The sequence below is a fragment of the Protobothrops mucrosquamatus genome, unplaced genomic scaffold (assembly GCF_001527695.2).
Source record: "Protobothrops mucrosquamatus isolate PMUCROS unplaced genomic scaffold, P.Mucros_1.0 scaffold667, whole genome shotgun sequence".
Lineage (NCBI taxonomy): Eukaryota > Metazoa > Chordata > Lepidosauria > Squamata > Viperidae > Protobothrops > Protobothrops mucrosquamatus.
In genome coordinates, this window is record NW_015386955.1 from 176,380 (window position 1) to 195,855 (window position 19,476).

General features: G+C 37.0%; 1 protein-coding gene across 1 annotated transcript in view; it reads left to right on the forward strand.

Moving 5' to 3' along the window:
• Window positions 1–19,476, forward strand: part of DOCK8 (dedicator of cytokinesis 8) — a 90,180-nt gene continuing 70,704 nt past the window's right edge. The window contains exons 1-13 of the mRNA XM_015818030.1: window positions 1–43; window positions 3,691–3,866; window positions 6,110–6,181; window positions 6,588–6,711; window positions 7,814–8,026; window positions 8,907–8,992; window positions 9,970–10,036; window positions 11,151–11,300; window positions 11,920–12,000; window positions 12,971–13,130; window positions 15,360–15,499; window positions 16,718–16,808; window positions 18,542–18,704. Coding sequence (XP_015673516.1) covers window positions 3,739–3,866; window positions 6,110–6,181; window positions 6,588–6,711; window positions 7,814–8,026; window positions 8,907–8,992; window positions 9,970–10,036; window positions 11,151–11,300; window positions 11,920–12,000; window positions 12,971–13,130; window positions 15,360–15,499; window positions 16,718–16,808; window positions 18,542–18,704 — 1,475 coding nt within the window. The 5' untranslated portion in view covers window positions 1–43; window positions 3,691–3,738. The remainder of the gene's footprint in view (window positions 44–3,690; window positions 3,867–6,109; window positions 6,182–6,587; window positions 6,712–7,813; window positions 8,027–8,906; window positions 8,993–9,969; window positions 10,037–11,150; window positions 11,301–11,919; window positions 12,001–12,970; window positions 13,131–15,359; window positions 15,500–16,717; window positions 16,809–18,541; window positions 18,705–19,476) is intronic.

Sequence of the window (19,476 nt, forward strand, 5' to 3'; positions counted from 1 at the left end):
TCAGCGAAGTAATAGTACGCCTGGTTTTTCTTGCATTAGTCTGGTAAGTGTAAAAACCGTTACTTTTTTAAGATTTCTTTTATGCCACCTTTATTTTTTCATAAATAACTCAAGGTGGCAAATGTATCTAATATTCCTTCCTCCTCCTCCTTTCTCCAGAACAACAACTCTGTGTGGTAAGTTGGGCTGAAAGCGAATGACTGACCCAAAGTCACTCAGCTGACTTTCATGCCTAAGGCAGGACTAGAACTCAGGGTCTCCTGGTTTCTAGTCTAGTGCTTTAGTCACTAGACCAGGGATGTCAAACTTGCAACGTCACGTGATGTTTCGTGACATATCGCAACTTTTTTTCATTGCCGGCAATGGGGTGGGTGCGGTTTCGCTATGAAGCATCCAGCCCATGGGCCGGCAGTTTGACACCCCTGCACTAGACTAAACTGGCCCTTATTAATGTTTGTGCTTCATTTATCCCAGTTAACATGAGGAAGGACACTATGTCTATGAGATAGGGTCAGAGGAAGGAAAGTTAGAATAGTGTTCAAGAAAAGGATTGTGCCTCTCATGATTCAACTATGAATTCGCCCTTTATTATTTTTTTAATGACCCTTAGATGCCCTGACAGACATTGGCTACAATAAATTTATATACATATAAGTATGTGAAAGTTTGCTCATATATTGAAGAAAAATTAAGGGGCTTAGAGAATTTTTTCTGCCTACTAGAAAAATTATTTAAAAGTGATATTATCTAATCGGAATTGAAAAATAACAAATGAGTCTTATTAATAACTATACTATGAGGTTGTGTGGGGACAGTGCTTTCTCAGTGATGGAGCACCCACAAAGTCAATAGGCAGTCTGTTCCATTGTTAATACAGTAACTCTCACAATCAAGAAATTCCTTGTTAATTCAAGTTTGGATCTCATTGTTAAGCTTCCATTGATTGATTCTTGTCTTACCTTCAGATGCTAGGGAGAATAAATCTGCTCTTCTCTATGACATTCTATCATATATCAGAAGACTTGCTGTCAGATTTTCCCTTATTCTTCCCTTCTTTTAGCTAAAAATACCAGTCTTTGTAGGATTTAACTTCCAAGCCATCGTTGTTATTCTTCCCTTCATAATTTCCAGTTCCCCAGCATCTTTTGTGTGATGATGAGAACTGGACACAGCATTCCAAGTGTGGTCCTACCAATGCAACACAGAACGGTATTATCACTTCCTGTGAGATCCTGACCTATACTCTGTTGATGTAATCCCAATTACACTGTTTTTTTGGCAGCTGCTGCAAATTGTTAGTTTATCTTTAATCTATGGTCTACCAAGACCCCCAGACCTCTCTCGCAAGTACTGTTACTAAGCCAGTGTTAGAATTATTAGCAATCTTCCCTAGCTTTGTGTCATACACAAATATTATACCTATGCCTTTTGTTCTCTCATCTAAGTCATTTAACAAGATGTTGAACAGTACTGGGCCCAGGACAGAACACTGAAGTACTCCACTACCTTTGTTGCTCCATATGGACATAGATGGAATCCAGATCATGTGTTGGCTATGGTGTTCTGCTGAAAGTTTGCGTTATGGAATTATGCTATTAAAAATAGCCCCGTACAATTTCTTATTTCTTAATTTCTCAATTCTGTTTGAAACAGAGCATCATCTTTCACAATTAATGTTATATAATGTCTGTGTGGACATTTAACACATGAATATTATGAAATACAAGTTATGAAATATCTTGAGAGAACATTACAAAGGAGTTTTCAAGTTCTGATGCTTTTATCAAAATGACAAGAGCTTTATCACATCAACAAACTGCAAACTCTATTCCTTTTATATTATAATGCTCTATAAAAGGATAAGAGAAAGCCTGTTTTTGTCATTTGTCCAATCTTTCTGTAGACATCACTGATTACAAATGTTACTATTAAAGAGACAATATTTTCTTCTTGATTTTAATATCTGCTAGAGTGAATGGAATTTTGCAGAACTTTGCTCAACTAATTTTAAAATTATCCTCAGACCTTTTAAGTGTATTTTAATAAGAACAAACAGGTTATTAGGAACCCACAGTTCTGAAAACTGAAACACAGTAAATATATATTTCCTGTCTCTTGAAGACATCTAATTCACTTCCTCAACTTGAGCAGCTGTCGGTTTAACTTCGTTGGTGGTTCATTGGATGATAAAAAGTGTGTATTTTGTTCTCAAAAGGCTTTCTGCCAAGTTGCTTACTTTTTGTTTCATCTATCCACCATTTTGATTGCACCACACTGCTAATTTTACTGCACCAAAAAGGTACGTTAATTGCTTCTCTGTAAGCCTTAGGTTGCCTTTTATAGATAAACCATACTGCCAAAATCTTAACTGCTGCTTTTCAACTAATGGCTTTTACCTTCCTGTAACAATTCTTTCCTCTACATATTTGTCATCTCTCAATAATTCCTGGTTGGTCTGGGCATGTGCTATGTATACGGGCTTTGGGGCTGCATTATATATTTACCAAGTCTGCTGTTGTCTATAATTAGCTCTGTGTGTGTGTGTGTGTGTGTGTGTGTGTGTGTGTACATACATACATACATACATTAATTTTATAGTTTTTAGTTTAATCTGTTAAATGCACATTAAAAATTACAATGGGGATAAATGTGGTTCTACCCAAAAAGAAGACAATCGCAGTCTCCAGACACATTCAAGAAGTTACACCAGAAAAAAAGATTATTTATACCTCAAAAAATTCCGTATACTAATTCTAACCGTACCCAGTTTCCTTGCTTTGACAGCTAGAATGACCGAATAGAGTTCAAGGGATTAACATATGAATCATTAGGACTTCGTGTTTTATTCAGGCAGCTGGAGATTCTTTACTGACTGAAGATCCTGATTTTTCTAAGTCCTCATTTGTACGGAGAGCCTGTATCAATGATATTTTCAACTGCAAAGACTCATAAAGAGTACCATTTTTTTATTGTAAGCCACCCGGTGAAATGGGCAGTATAAAAATGTGATGGATAAATAAATACATAAATAAAATAAAACAAAAGAAGGACAATGCTAGTTTACTCATTGTAGTCTTCCTTGTGGCAAGAATGTACCGCTCTCAAATTTGCTAGCTTGTGACAATATCTTCCTTTAGACCACATTCTCACTAAAGTAAAATGACTTCCGTTTCTATTCGCATCTTGATGTTTGGCTTGGTTATGTAGCACATGGCACTTCCCTAATGAAAGTAGTTGTGATTTCTTTTTAATTGTGAAGAATTAAATCTCATAGATGTAAAGAGAAATTAAACTGGAAGAGCTAAATATAGAATTGAGTTGAATCTTCTGTAGGAAACTGCTTATATAGGTTTGTTTGACATTACTAAAAAAAGAGAAGAGGTGGAAGGAAAGGAAAGATATGTTATTTAGTTGTCTAGCAATTTCTCCTCATTTAACCTATCTTCTAATAAATTAAGGGGGTTTAAGTAGACTAATGTTTTAAAACTATAAACTTAACGACTATGGTTATGTGTAAGAATTTAAGCTTGATTTATGCCCTTTGTTCTTGATCCTTAAAATGAACTTTTTTGGCTGCTAGTGCATTTGAGATTAACATTTAATGGAGACTCAGCAATGTGTTTTATATTCCTAAAAAAGCACGCACAAACTGTTTTCTTTCGTTTTCTTTTTTCTTTTTGTAATATTTAGCCTCAGTTTTATGATGCTGTAGACCCAGTGGATTTTGAAGGTCTCCTAATGACGCAGCTGAATATTCTAGATTCAGAACTCTTGCAAGAATTGGGTGATTTTCCTGAAGATGATTTGGAGGTGGTTTATGCTGCAAAGGAGCACAGAACCTTGGAACCATCATTACCAGAAGAACGGTGAGGAAACTTTTTTAAGCAAGCAGTTAAAGCCTGTTTTCATGTTCCTATTCCAAGGGTAGTCAACCTTGGCTCTTTTATGACTCGTGGACTTCAACTCCCAGAATTCCTGAGCCAGCATGGCTGGCTCAGGAATTCTGGGAGTTGAAGTCCACGAGTCAGAAAAGAGCCAAGGTTGACTACCCCTGTAACTATTCCTTTTGGATTCTTTGTACCAGAAGTGTTTCTCATCAATGTATTCTGGTTCCCCACTGGTCTGACAAACATCTTTTTATTGCTGCGTATTCTGGGATATCACTATAACACTTCAAATAATCTCTGGAAAAATAATTTGTTTTCAGAAATTGTATTCATAAATGTTGAATTCACTAAACATTTATTCACCCAGGGCAAACTCCCTGTACAATGTACAATGACAGAATGGCGGTAAATAGAATAAGTACAAAGTTTGAATTGATAAGAGTTTCAGATTTTCCCAATTCAAAATACGGAGCCAGAACAAACCATTTTGACCTTAGATCTTAGGGTTTGCCTTAGGGTTTGCCCATCATTCCCATTGTCACAAGCTCCTCTGATTCCTCTTTGCTTTTCTTAACTGTATCTAGGGGCAAGCTAAGGGCAGTACAATAGCAATATTTTTTTCTGTCTCCACCACAGGAACGATTCTCTTTGCCAGTCATTATACCTCTTTTTTTCTCACAAGTGACAAGTACCATAAGGGTTTACCTTATAAGGGTAAAAGCTACGGAAAGAAAAGGAGAGACTATATTGGGATTATATTGAAAGGAAAAAGTTAATTCTCTTTCCCTTTATGTTCCAAAGAAACTTGCTCCCCTTCTGACCCAGGGTGGTAGTTAGCACATGTAATTGGACCCTAGTCTGTGGTGATTGAGGGTTATTGCCTGTGAGTATAATCCAAGGTCTACTGCTGAAGACTTCACAGTACTTGCACAGCACCAGTTGCAATTTGGTAATCCAGGACACACTCTTCACATAGAGATAAAAACTTAATAAACCTAAAGTTTCTAGAACAAGAGAAAGATGGAAATTGAGCCTTATGTCTAAAATGGGGATTTGCTAGCACATTGTATAGCAGTGATGGCGAACCTTTTAGAGACTGAGTGCCCAAAAACTGGCCCCGCCCTTGCTCTACCCCCTGCCCCACCCCCACCCTGTCCCCTGCTCCGCCTGCCCGCAGGGCCACTCACTGCCTCCAGAGCCCGCCACAGATCGCCCAGGCAGCCCAGCAGTGCCATGGCGGCCACACCCTCTGTCCACGCCCCGCAGCATCAACTGCGCGGGATGGGATGTGAGGGCAGAGTCTTGTCTATGCTGCCTGGCTGCCATGTCCTTGGCTGCGCTGCTCCATGTGGGCCACGCTGGGGGGCGACTCTCCTCCAGGGGGGCTGCTGGTGAGGAGGGGGTTGTGGGGGGAGGCGAGGCTGGGGCAACGGCACGTGTGCCCACATAGAGGGCTCTGAGTGCCGCCTCTGGCACGCGTGCCATAGGTTCGCCACCACTGTTATATGGACAGGAAAAAAGATGTAAAAAAATTGAACATTGAGTTCACCGTTATATACAATTTTTGCTGGAATTTCTTTCCCTGTGGCTTCTGCAATTAAATTCCTTCTTTGAAATTTTTGGATTGTAATATACCTATTTAATTGGTTCCAGTGTAGCCTATCAGGGAGAAGCCCAACAATTGCAAACATTAGAACATTTTAATTTTCATTAAAGCATTTTTTTTCTCTCTGAAGAATTTTCTATTAATTGATATGGAGATCCTAGGATTGAATATTTTCATACAATACAAAGTATGTACTGTATCAATGAATTGCATCGTTTTCCTCGGATGAGATAAAGGGATTATTTTATCCATGTTACCAGCATCTCTTTCTTACTGAATTGTGCTTTAGCTGACTGGTGCTTCCACAGTCCTTTTCTTTTTTTAATTATTTACACATTATAGGGTTTATACTTTGGAATATAGTCATTATACTTGATAATACTATCAGTATCTTTTAATTTTTAAGTTAGTTTTTATACATGATATTTTCTTATAACATGTTGAAAAAGATGTTCAAAAATGTATCTTGGAAACTGGATTTAGAGAGTACAAAAGTGGCTTCAAAATTAACAATTTTTTTATTATGCAGGATGAATAGCTATGTTTCTGTTATTTTATTGACTAGCTTTCTGTATAATCACTGATTATGCATAGAAATATTTTTGCTTCTTCCTAGAACTGAATTGGATTTACATGTTCGGGACTGTGTTCAGACTTATATTCGTGACTGGCTGATTGTGAATCGAAAGTAAGTCCTTCATTTATAACTCAATAATTACCCAGAGAAAAATTAAAGCCTATTGCTTTGATTAATTGTCTAATTATTCAAGAAAAAAGTGATAATTACTTTCATTAGGTTTACTAAATGGATCGATTCTCTTGATAGTTTTGGGCAACATCTGGGACACTGAGGTTTTGGCGGTGGGGAGTGAGTGTTCTCTTGAAAAAAAAATGCATAAGGCTTACCTTCCATATTCTTCTGTGATAGTAACCCATATAGCAATTCGTTATAACTTTGTATTCCATTTAAGCAGTTCTTAAATTAATTTGGGGTATTGTATATATTTTGATAGCATTTGTTTGCATGACAGCAATTGATCTTTCATTTTGTCTCTTTTTCTAAAACTGAAATCTAATTGGCTGTTTTATTGAAGAAATCAAGGAAGTAATGAGGCTTATAACTTAATGAAAACGGGATCCAGAGCAGACTTCCATAAAAGCCTTCGAAAGCAAACATTTGAGTCTGAAACGTTGGATTTTGACAATTCCAGTTATCAGGTACTCTTAAGAATAGCCTTAAAAGAATGTTTTGATAAGATAAATGGATCAGTAGGAAGTGGCGGAGTTGCCAGTGGGAGGAACCTCTTTTCCCCAGAATGCCTTGAGATCATTTGTGTGTCATGCTACAGGGCCACCTAAATGACACGTCTAAACTTCCTTCCCAAATTAGAAGGAATAGCACCAAGGTGATGTGGGAACTTGAAAAACAATGAAGCATTCTTTTTTAAATAGTGTGGAATAAGAGAAGAAAGTTGTCTTATCTTTAAATGTTATGCTCTATAACAGGGGGGAATCTAACCTTACCAAATTTTAAGACCCGTCGACTTCGACTGGAAACCATGGAATTCTAGAAGTTGACGTCCACAAGTCTTAAAGTTGACACATTTGGACACTCCTGCTCTATAGCAGTCTAAGAATTCTTAATCTTCTCCCAAAGTACCTTGTTCTACTGTTTTTGCATATAAAAAAGATCTTAAGACTCTAGAAAGTGTGCAGATAAGAGCAACAAAGATGATTGGGGGACTGGAGAAAAAAAACAATTGAAAAACAGTTGCAGGAAGTGGGTATGTCTAGTCTAATGAAAGGAAGGATTAAGGGTGACATGATAGCAGTCTTCCAATATCTAAGGGGCTGCATCAAAGAAGAGGGAATCAACCTATTCTCCAAAGCACCTGAAGTCAGGACAAGAAGCAATGAATGGAAACTTACCAAGGAGAGTTGCAACCTAGAACTAAGGAGAAATTTCCTGACAATTAGAACAATTAATCAGTGGAATAACTTGCCTCCAGAAGTTGTGGGCATTCAAACACTGGATGTTTTTAAGAAGAGATTGGACAGCCATTTGTCTGAAACGGTATAGAGTTTCCTGCTTGAGCAGGGGCTAGTAGACCTCCAAGGTCCCTTCCAATTCTGTTATTCTGCATGAAATAAATGGTTCTGTTAAAAGGAGAGTTAATGGTTCCATTTAACATTTATTTCATGGTGTTGGAAATCTAATACCTGATATTGCAACAGATAAGAATGGAAATATGACACAGAAATGTGACAGAAATATTCAGTATGTTTAATCTGTTCAACTATTCCCTATTTGCTTGAGCAGACAGGTCCCAGTCACTTAAAAGTCCTTTGTGATGAATCCAGTAAGAGCACCTTGACACCTGGAGTAATTTGCCTGCGCGGCCTACCACTTGATCCCCGATTGACCAACTTACTGCAGACGGTTAAAGCAGAAGACATTCAGAGGCAAAATGAAGAGGCACGGCAAGCCAACAGGCCTACTGAATTGTTTGCTCTGTATCCCAGTATAGATGAGGTAAGCCGTATATTTTCTGGCACAACAATACTGCAACCATCTGGGTTTCCAAAGGAACTATAATACAAAGGATGGAATATGTTAGACATGAATTCCATCCAGCTCAGCTGGTGTAATTAGCTATGGCAATTGTAGTTCAAAAAAATCCGAAGAAAAAGCAATGAAAATGCTAGGCTAAATCATTAAGGGAAATAGGTATGTATAGCCTAACAAAGAGAAGGACTAGGAGTAGTATGATAGCAGTCTTCTAGTCTTCTTGAGGAGCTGTCACAGAAAAGAGGGCATTGATTTATTCTCCATAGCATCCAAGGGTAGGACAAAGAGCAATGGGTTAAGAGAAATCTAACCTGGAACTGAGGAGAAATTTCATGACAGTGAGAACAATGAACGAATGGAACAGTTTTCCTCCCAGAGTTGTGGATGCTCCCTTGCTGAAAGTTTTCAAGAAAAGATTGGACAACCATTTGTCCAGGATAGTATAAGGTCTCCTGCTTTATAATTTCTTATAAGGGGAAGGGGCGGATTGGACTAGAAGACCTCTAAGGTCCCTTCTAGCTGTAGGATTCTATGACTCTATAAGTTATTTGGGACAAGTCTTAAAGGCAGCAGTCAGCACTTGAATACCAGTACCACTGCAGCTCCTGCAACAATGATGTAAAGTCTTTGTATCATAATTGCCCTGCGACTGTGCGGGCTGCTGCATTCTAGACAAACTTCCCTGGCTTTACTATAATTCTGATGACTTCCTATGTTTTCTGCATTAAGTTTTTGCCTGATTGTAAAGTAAAAAAAATGAAGGGATGGTAACAGATGATGTTGGTCAAAGTACAGGAAGCTAAAATGAACCAAAACAAATAACTGTTCTTAATGTCTTTAATAGGAGGATTCTGTACAAATACGACCAATACCCGAATGCCCAAAGGAGTATCTGGGCAATAGGATATTAGTGAAAGTACAGACACTGAAGTAAGTTCTACATCTGTGGTGCTAATGGGACATGTTTAGGGGTTTGGGTCAATCAGGTGGCATATTGAGCAAGCCACACAATAAAATGATGGAATGAAATCTATAAAGTAGAAAGCAGGAAAATGACAGGTCTAAAACAAATTTCCTCCATGTGCTACTTTTCTTCATTCAGAAAGCTTTTTTATTTGGGAAAGTACTTTAAAAACTTGCCATGTGCAGTAGACAAAACACTCCATAGATTTCTCTATTTCTGCTTACTCTGGTCTTTGTATATATCCACCCAGCAAGAGTTATCTAGCTACTGTGTTATGTTCTTTTAAAAATGAGTTTTAATTTTGAGTCTAGTGCTTATCATGTTTAACTGAAGTTTAACAATGCCTCATGAGATAAACACATTTGTTAGCATTGCTGCAATTTTTGTTTTAGAATGATAATATGCTGCCCCTATTATTCTAACTTCTGAAGAAATTATCAGGATGGCTGCAAAAACCTCTGTGTCACTACAGGTGGTGTAACAATGGGTGGAGGTTTTAAATAGAAGAGGATTTGCAACCAGTTTTGTAGCATCTTCTTCCATCAAATTAGTTAGATCCCATTTGCTCCATTCTCAAAAAAATTGGCTTATAAAGAGGAAATTGGGACCATATTACCGTATGTATTTATTATTAGTGGATTATTAAGTGATCCATTGTTTTGTTGGTGTAAATAACAAGTATGCCTCTTCTCATAAGAGATTTTAGATTTCATCCAAAGCAGATAATAAGAAAACAGGATAGCTACATTATATGCTTACAGTATCTATACATATTGAAATTGTTTAATGTTGGCACTGAGGATTAAGTAGATTAAGTAGATAAAGCAAGTTTTAGTTAATATTTTCAGTATACGGTAAGTATTATTCTAAGGAACCATTGTGCTTGATTTTGTGTCACATGAATTATTTAATTATTAGCAGTGCCTTGTTTTTTCCTTTGCAGATTTGAAATTGAAATTGAGCCATTATTTGTAACCTTAGCTCTTTATGATATAAAAGAAAGGAAAAAGGTAAGATTGTAACAGCACTATTTTTCATTCAAATGCAGCGTTTAATATTTTGCAGAGATCTTGGGTGTTTGCTAAGCTTGGTTTTCTTCTGGCAAAAGTTTCATTACCAAGTTAGACATTGTCTAATTGTCATGTTTTGACTCAGGGACAAGCTTGCTGGCTTTCTATATGTGGCAGCTTGTTTAATCAGGGTTGTTCTAGTTTATATACCTGTTTCCCATTAGCCTAACTGACTTGGTTGGCTAGATTGTTTAGTCTTAGACAGTTTCTGCCTATGGTTAATATTTATTATATTTCACCATAAGGACTATATATTGGAAGATTATTTAAACCTAAAGACAAACGGTTTGAATTTTCATCTCCATCCACCTTGGTTGCCAAGATATTGTGCTTCCAGGGAAATGCAACGGGATTGAAACTTCTTTGATAGCCAAGGAAAATAAAACATAGATTTACAACCTTATGCTTTAATCCAAGGGAATGAAAATCCAGTCTGAATTACTTAGTTCTAGCTCATAATTTGAACAAATTATTTTGTTCTACCTCACGAGGTTTGGACATACAGTATCTAATACAGAAAGAGATTTTCAACAGCTGTCTATAGTTTTGTGAAATATAATTAACTAATAATTTATTTTATGTCTTTATTCAACATGCATCTAGCCTGTCACAGTCAACACGACTCTTAGTAGATTACAGTACAGTATATAATACGAAATAAGCAATGTGTGTAGCAATTTCTAGAATATGCCTTTTCTTTTAGCCATTTCTTATTTATCCATCAAATTTTGAATGGTAGGTGAGTGAGAGATTCTATGTATTCTTTTATAGAACAGGAAATCTTGCTTATATCTGCCCAATAATCCTTTGAATGGGAGGTTAAGATTAAAAATAGTATCAGAATTTGAAAAAGGCATGGCTCTGTTGTTTCCTAAGTCAAGACATTTATGGAATCAAGCAGTTAGTTCCTCGTTTTAAGGTAAAACCAGAAAAATGTATATAGTATAATCATTACTATTATTATTATATTATATTATTGTGATGACGATATTGTAGCATGCATGTCGTAACCAACATGGAATGCATCTTCTCTTTCATCTCATTTCTTTTTAAGATCTCTGAAAGTTTTCATTGTGATTTGAACTCTGAACAATTTAAAGGGTTTTTGCGATCCCATACACCATGTATTGACTCCTCTACTCAGGCTAGGGCTGCTGTATTTTCGGTAACATATCCTTCATCAGATATTTATCTTGTGCTGAAGGTGAGTCACATTATTTGTATTACAGTGATGGTTTCTTTCTTATTCTTACTTTCTGACTTGAGCCAGAGTTGACTGTAATGGAAGCAAGCAAGACAGCATATACCAACATTGACCAGTCTAATGCACTCTACTGGTTGATAGCCCATAGTTCTTTTTATTTCTAGACATCATGGCATTGGTTATTCTAGATGGGGATAATGGGACTGCTAGACCAACACACACAGACTGCATAAACTGAAGAAATCAAGCTTATATTAGTTTTATGCAGTGCTTTTTTTCTAAAAAAAAAAAAAAAGGTGCCGGAACTCACACACATCATACAACCCGCCTTGCCTACCCTACAAGGTTCCATCCAAAAAAGGTGCCGGAACTCCGTTCTGGGCGTTCTATGAGAAAAAAAGCCCTGGTTTTATGGAAGAATGGGATGCTACAAAATTATCCTTAATGTATTTACAGAATGGTAGGGCAGCATAGGATTCTGTCTTCTATCTTTTACATTGGAAAAGCTGACTATGTATTATGTTCCAGATTTATATTATAGAAGCGCTAGCAAAATAATTTATAACTATTATTAATATTTTGTTGGTGGTTAATTAGTTTCTGGTTTTTTTTGTGGTAGATTGAAAAAGTCCTTCAGCAAGGAGAAATTGGAGATTGTACAGAACCCTACATGTTTCTAAAAGAAAGTGAAAGTGGGAAGGTAGTTATAATATAAAGGTTTTTAACTGGAAATGCACATATCACCCGGATAATAGGAATTTATGTGGCCGTCTCTCTGTATTCTTGAGATTTCAAAGTGTTAGTTCAACTTGTACTAGTATATACAATTCACATTTGTTTTTCTACCCATATCTTGAAATGTACATACGGTAACTAAATGCTCAAAGATTGATCTTAACAGACAATTTTTATTCGAAAAATATTATTATATGTATAGCAGTCTTATAAGATATGTCCTAGGAAGTAAGCTTGCGCTCTCCAACAATTGAGAAATTAGCACAAAGTATAGGTAGTCCTTGACTAATGACCACAACTGAGCCCAACATTTCCATTGCTAAACAAGATAGTTGTTAAGTGAATTCTGCCCTATTTATGACTTTTCTTGCCACAGTCGTTAAGTGAATCACTGCAGTTGTTTAGTTTGTAACAAGGATGTTAAGTGAATCTGCCTTCCCCGTTGACTTTGCTTGTCAGAAGGTTGCAAAAGATGGATCACACAACCATAGGAATGCTACAACTACCATAAGTGTGAAATGAGTCACTATTTTCAGATGGTCACTAAACAAGGGTTGTAAGTTGGGGACTACCTGTGTATCAGACTTAGGTTTCCAACCTTACAAGACCCAGTAATACTATCACCATTAGCAATGAATTTGATGATGTAAAGTCTAAGATACCAGATTTAAATTTCTTAAATAAATCTCATTTCCCATTCAGTTATGACTCTCAGTTTCTTTGTCCTGCTAGTTTAAATATAACTTCTAAATTCTGCCTACTGTTCATTGATGCTTTAGTTGATCAGATTTGTCCCTGACTCTGCTGGCTTTTGTTTTCAGTTATAATTTTGCAAAAAAAAAAATTATGGTATGACAGCACATTAGCTCATTTCTTTTCTGTTTAATTGATTTTTATGACTTTGACCAGCATATATTTTTCTGCCTATTTTTTAGACTAAGGAAAAGATTGAGAAATTAAAACAACAAGCAGAGAACTTTTGTCAACGTTTAGGAAAATACCGCATGCCTTTTGCTTGGATACCTATAAATTTAGCAAATTTCTTTAGTATTCCAACACTTGAAAAAGATATAGCTGAGCTAGAAGTTTTAAATGGTAAGTGTAAACATAAGACTGTGGTGTTATTTACTTACTATTATTAGTATTTATCCTAGATACTGTAATTAACTATTTTCTACTAACTGTATAAACATATAAAATGCATTATTTCTATTCTACTTTATAATGAAAATATCTATCCTCTCTTAATTATAATCTCTGTATAATTTTTTAATTGTAGGGTTTGAGTTATGTGGGTACATACTGAACAAAAATTGAAGCATATCCTTAACTAACCATCTAGTTAAGCAAGTTTAATAAGTAGTGTTCTGACATAGAAGTTATCCTCATAATTGATGGACAATTGGAAAAAAACTGTTCATGGTGTTTTGTCTTCATCATTACAGTAATGTATTATACTCTATACCAGTGATAGTGAACCTTTTAGAGACCGAGTGCCCAAACCGCAACCCAAAACCCATTTATTTATCGCAAAGTGCCAGGGCCACATCAGCATTGTGGTGCCCCCGGGGGGGCATAGGGTGTGGCCCACTGGGTGGACGCGGCCCACTGAGTGGCATGACTGCGGTTGTCACGGCAGACTGGGTGGGTGTGGCTGGGGTGGGCATGGCCACCTCGTTGCTCATGGGGGGGATGCCTGTGGGGGCTGGGCAGGGTTGGGGGAGATCCAGGGGGTCTCTGGCAGGTGGGGCAGTGGGCAGGAGGCCCAGCATAAATGGGGGGAGGCACGCAATCCTAGCTGGGACTGGGGGGCCATGGTGCCAATGGGTATCCTGCTTTCCCGGCTTTTTGGGTGTGGGCGTGCTCTACCATCTCTACTTGAGCTTGCTAGCTGGCTGTTTTGCCTCCTTTGTGCCTGGTGGGGCTGCCATTCTGGGCGGCAGTGGTGGCCCTAATGGACCTGCGCAAGCTGCTGGCAGCGGTGGCATGCGTGCCCACAGAGAGGTCTCTGAGTGCCGTCTCTGGCACGTGTGCCATAGGTTCGCCACCACTGCCATTAAAGTATTTGGATTGAAAGATTTTTTTTTAGCTGATCCAAAGAATCTTGCTCTGGAATAATAGTTCAATTGCAGGAAAACTATTACTATTACCTCATCCTATTACCTTATTAATATTTGAACATGTACTTGTGATAAGAAAAAAGGATGTGTTTATTGGCATTATATACTATATTAAGTCATCACAGTAGCATCTTCATCATTCTAACATACAAACTAATTATTAATCCTGTAAGAAATTGAGCAAATTACCAGGTTTCATCCTTTATTTTCATTTGAAATGGCAGTATATCCTACAGGTTTGTTGCATAAATGAGATACAGGTAGTCCTCGACCACAATTGAGTCCAAAATGTCTTTGTTAAGTGAGATATTTGTTAAGTGAATTTTGCCCCATTTTATGACTTTTTTTCCACAGTTGTTAAATGAATCACTGCAGTTGTTAAGTTAGTAACTCGGTTGTTAAGTGTATCTGGCTTCCCCATTGACTTTGCTTGTCAGAAGTTTGCAGAAGATGATCACATGACTCTGAGACACTGCAACCGTCATAAAGATGAGCCAGTTGCCAAGCATCTGAATTTTGGTCACATGATAATGGGGATGCTGCAAAAGTCATAAACTGTGAAAAATGGTCATAAGTCACTTTTTTCAGTGCCATTGTAACTTTGAATGGTCACTAAATGAACTGTTGTAAATCGAGGAGTACTTGTATTGAGATTCTGACTCTTTTGGATATATGGTTTATATCTCTAGAAAACATGCCATGGTAGAAAAATATTGGAAGGAAGGCAAATTTTAAGAGGAACAGTCTATTTGTACAGATAGTCCTCGATTTACAAAGTTTAGTTAGTGACTGTTCAGACTTACAATGGCACTGAAAAAAGGGACTTATGACCATTTTTCACACTTAACGATCGTTGCAGCATCCCCATGGTCATGTGATCAAAATTCAGACAATTGGCAACTGACTCATACTTAAGACAGTTGCAGTGTCCCTGGGATCACGTGAGCCAAATTCACTTAACAACCGTGTTACTAACTTAACACCTACAGTGATTCACTTAACAACTCTAGCAAGAAAAGTCGTAAAAAGGGGCAAAACTCCCTTAACAAATGTCTCACTTAGCAACAGAAATTTTGGGCTTAATTGTGATCGTGGGTCGAGGACTACCTGTAATTAATTTTCTGAAATAGTACAATGTAGCAATAGCTATGATTACCTTTTTCATTAAGCCAAGTAAAATCCAACTGAAATGTTACATTTGAAGGAAAAGGGTCTTGTGGCGATCGAAAAACGGGGACACTGCAATCTAGAAGATATTCTGAAAGAGGCCTTGGCTCAGATGACATCCCTGGCCTAGTGAACTTCAGAACTACAACTCTGACTCTCAACACTTTTTTTAAACAGGTACAGTACTTTGTTGGGAAATTTTTCAACATGAGTAATTCCAAGTGCCACTCAATCCTTGTTGTGGTGATATAAAGGGGTTCTAAGTATTGGTCTGGCCATATTGCTACTATAGTCCTGATTTATATACCTCTAACTTTTGTCAAAATAGATTAGTGAGGTATTCTAGAATGTTGGCTAATCAGAAATTGGTCAAGGTTTTTCATGATGGTGGTGGTGGTGGTGATGATGATGATGATGATGATGATGATGAAGATGATGTAACTCTTAGTTGACAAAAATCTATGAGAGCGTAAGGTAGTCTCTAGATTAGTGGTCCTACTTTTCACAGAATAGACCAATTACATGGGATAAAAGTAAGCTTTGCTTACGCTGTTACATCAGCAAGGAATACTGCATTACCTGACTTTCTAAAAAGTCTTATAACAAAACCTTCGTTGACTAATGCTATGATGGACTGCAGAGGCCAGTAGCTTTGGAAGATTATAATATGGAATGTAAAACAAGAAAATGATAAAGATTGGAATGAAGGTGGACTATGTTGTGGAGTGTAGTTGATGAATACATTCAGGGAAGGGAAGGGAACTGCCATTGTAGGTCAGCACAGTCGTGTGACTTCATATATTATGATTGTCACTTAGTGATGAAATTGCCGGTACCAATTACGATTGGTAAGCGAGGACTATCTGTACATAAATATCTGGACTGTTCAGCAACCCAATTGGCATTTGTGGGCATCTACTCAGAAAAAAAGTCTCTATTTTAAAAAATGGTTTAGATATAAATTTTTTCATCCAAACGTGTGGAAAAGAAAGAAAGTTAATGTAAAAGCGTGATTGATTTGTTTATTAGAAACGTTTAAGAAAATTAATGAAGCATAAAAGGTTGATGAAAAGTTCTGAATGTGGGGAAAATCACTTTTTTTAGTTCTGTCAAGAGTAGGTTTTGGAAAAAAGGATATGAAAAAAAGGAAAGAAGTAAAAGAAAGCAGAGCAAGAATAAAATGAATTCAGGAAGAGAAAATGTGTGTCCTCTATGAAAAATTATTAAAAGATAAATGTAGTTCTCAATCGTGTAGAATAAATGGAGATCAGAAACAAGGAAACTGACATTGTCAATAAATTTAAGTCATACTATATGTTTTTATATATAGTTAATTACAAATAAAGATGCAACTTAGTTTTCAACAGATCATTATTCAAAAACTTACTGTTTCAGGAAGGAGACAGGCTTAGTGATGAAGATTTATTCAAGTTTTTAGCTGATTATAAAAGGTCTTCGTTGCAGAGAAGAATAAAGTCTATACCAGGTATGCTTAATATTAATATTAGATACTTACACTATATACTGGCCAGATCACACCTATTTTTGAGTAACCATTTTTTCCTCAAGAAAAACAATGGCTTATTTAATAAAGTTCCCTGCTCAAATGCATGAGGGAATTACAATTTAATGTCAGCAAAATAAGAAGCCGACAAGCAACAGTAAGGATGAGCTTTTCACCTGGCCCCAATTGGGCTGTTTCAATTAATAACAACTAGACAGGATTGTTGAAAAATACCATTCAAAAGTTGCTGTGGTCTGACTTATCACCCCAAAATGTTTTATTCTCTGGCCTTGAAAAAGTTAGTGAAGTTATCGGGCAAATTGAGGACACAGAATTCCAAAATGATTTAGATAAGATAGAGATAACCTTTATTGTCATTTTTTTTTACTGTGGGCACAACGGCACACATCAAAAATGAAATTTAGTTGCCCGCTCTCAAGTGAAACACATCCATGACACACACCTAAACATACTATGAACAACATATGTATAGACCCACACTCCTACCTATACGTAGCAAATAAATATTAAATACTGTCCATCTTGAATACATAACGGAAGGAGGAAGCTTGAGAGTTCACAAAGTTAATACCGTATGGAATGAAACTATGGCTGAATTTGAGTCCAATCACAAACATCTACTGTGCTGAGCCTTAAGAAGTGCCCAGAGATGCTTTCTTGCAATCCGCTTAAGTTTACTTATTCTGAATAATATTAGGAATTCTGTAGAGCTCAATTTAATGGAGCTCCCTTAGCACTTTTAGATAATAGATGTAACAATACCCCTCAAGATAATATGTCATTTAAATCTAGGAAAGTTGAGTTATTTAAACATGTTCGTTGCATGTTTTATTCTGATTTTAACTCGAGCTTAATTCAGCCCTTAATGATGGTAATAAAAACACATACCAGGCCACTGAATAACTTTTATATTAAAGATTTTCTGCATATTTAGTCATATATTTTTGCTTTCTAGCAAAAAGAACATGCTGGACTATGGGATTTTTAAAATGGTTGAGGTGAAGTAAATTACAGCGTTTTAAGTTTGGTTTATGTGGTGTGTATTTTTGTGTGACTCTGACTTAAGACCATAATAAACTAGTACTTAATCAGCCAAAACCAATATTAGTTCTGCATTTTTCTCAGTGTAGCCAAATTGATGTTTGGGGATGCTGTAAATAGGTGCTGAAAATGTAATGCACTCTTTATTGCCCTGCAACTAGTATTTAGATATGTCCCCATCCTAGAGGTAGTATTGAGTGTTCAATGACTTGTTCTTTGTGGATTTATCCAATTTCTTTTAAAGATATCCAGGTGTCTTTGTCTTGTACGAGTATAGAAGTTGGACCTTCTTAATGGAGAATTCCCATGACGAGTCTTACCTCCCCCAAGGGACTTCTCTTAGACCCATTTCTCTTAGCCTAAGCCCTGCCATCCTATTCCTGATTATCACATCCTAGCCATCATTAGTCATCATTAGCCCAATATTTTTCTGTTCTTTCCCACTGAGTTGGAAGGGATGAACCTGTTTTCATGCACTTGTGCTCATGCAAATTTTAACACATTCTGTGGAGGGTAAAAAACAAGCTTTTGTTCTGTCAACCAACCCATATGGCTAGACCATATGTGAACCAGACTTTTTAGAGTAGGGATTTTCTAACGGCATTCTTACTTTTAATGTACCATATCACTTTCATTTTATTAATTTTCCTAAGGTTTACTTAAATTGGAGATCTCTCCTGCTTCAGAAGGCCTCAATTGTTGTCTCAGCTCAGAACTGTTACAAGTAAAGCCATTCACTGAGAATCGCAGTCGTATTCATAAAGAGATTTTGGAGTTTCCAGTACGAGAAGTCTATGTACCCCATACTGTATATAGGTAAGATCTTTTATCTATCTTGCTGAATTAGAAGACTCAGGTGTACATCAAAACAGATGGAAATAGTTTAGCTTTGTTATCTGGATTTTAATGAATACATGAGATTACTGCAAACATGTTTTGTCTGTATTTACCTTGGAAGACAGAAACAATAACTGCTAGAGAATATTGTAACTAGATAATTGTTTTGTATATTTTCTGCACCTTTCCCTTCATGGATACCATTGAGATCAATAGGTAACTCTATTTTTTCCATGGTAGGAACTAGACTATGGAACAGCTTGCTACTGGAGCTGTGGCTGGCCTTCCTATTACAGTTTCTGTTTTACCCATTCAGAGTTCTCTAAATTAGAGTTTTTATGATGCTGTGTTTAATGGTTTGTTGGTCTAAATTTCAGAATTACAGAATTGGGGTCTCCTATACTGTACACATTAAAATAAATAAATAAATAAACTAAATAAATAAATAAACTCTGGAACGAACTACCCCCAGAGATCCGGGTGATCCCGGATCTCCCCTCCTTCCGCCGCGCCCTAAAGACATGGCTTTTCCAACAAGCGGGATTGGCCTAGGGCAGTGGTTCTCAACCTTTTTAATGCCGTGACCCCATAATACAGTTCCCCATGTTGTGGTGACCCCAGGTGCCAGGGGCGTGGCCAAGTGGGTGTGGCTGCCAAGTGGGTGTGGCCACCAAGTGGGCGTGGCCACCATGTTGTGGTGACCTCCAACCATAAAATTATTTTCATTGCTATTTCATAACTGTAATTTTGC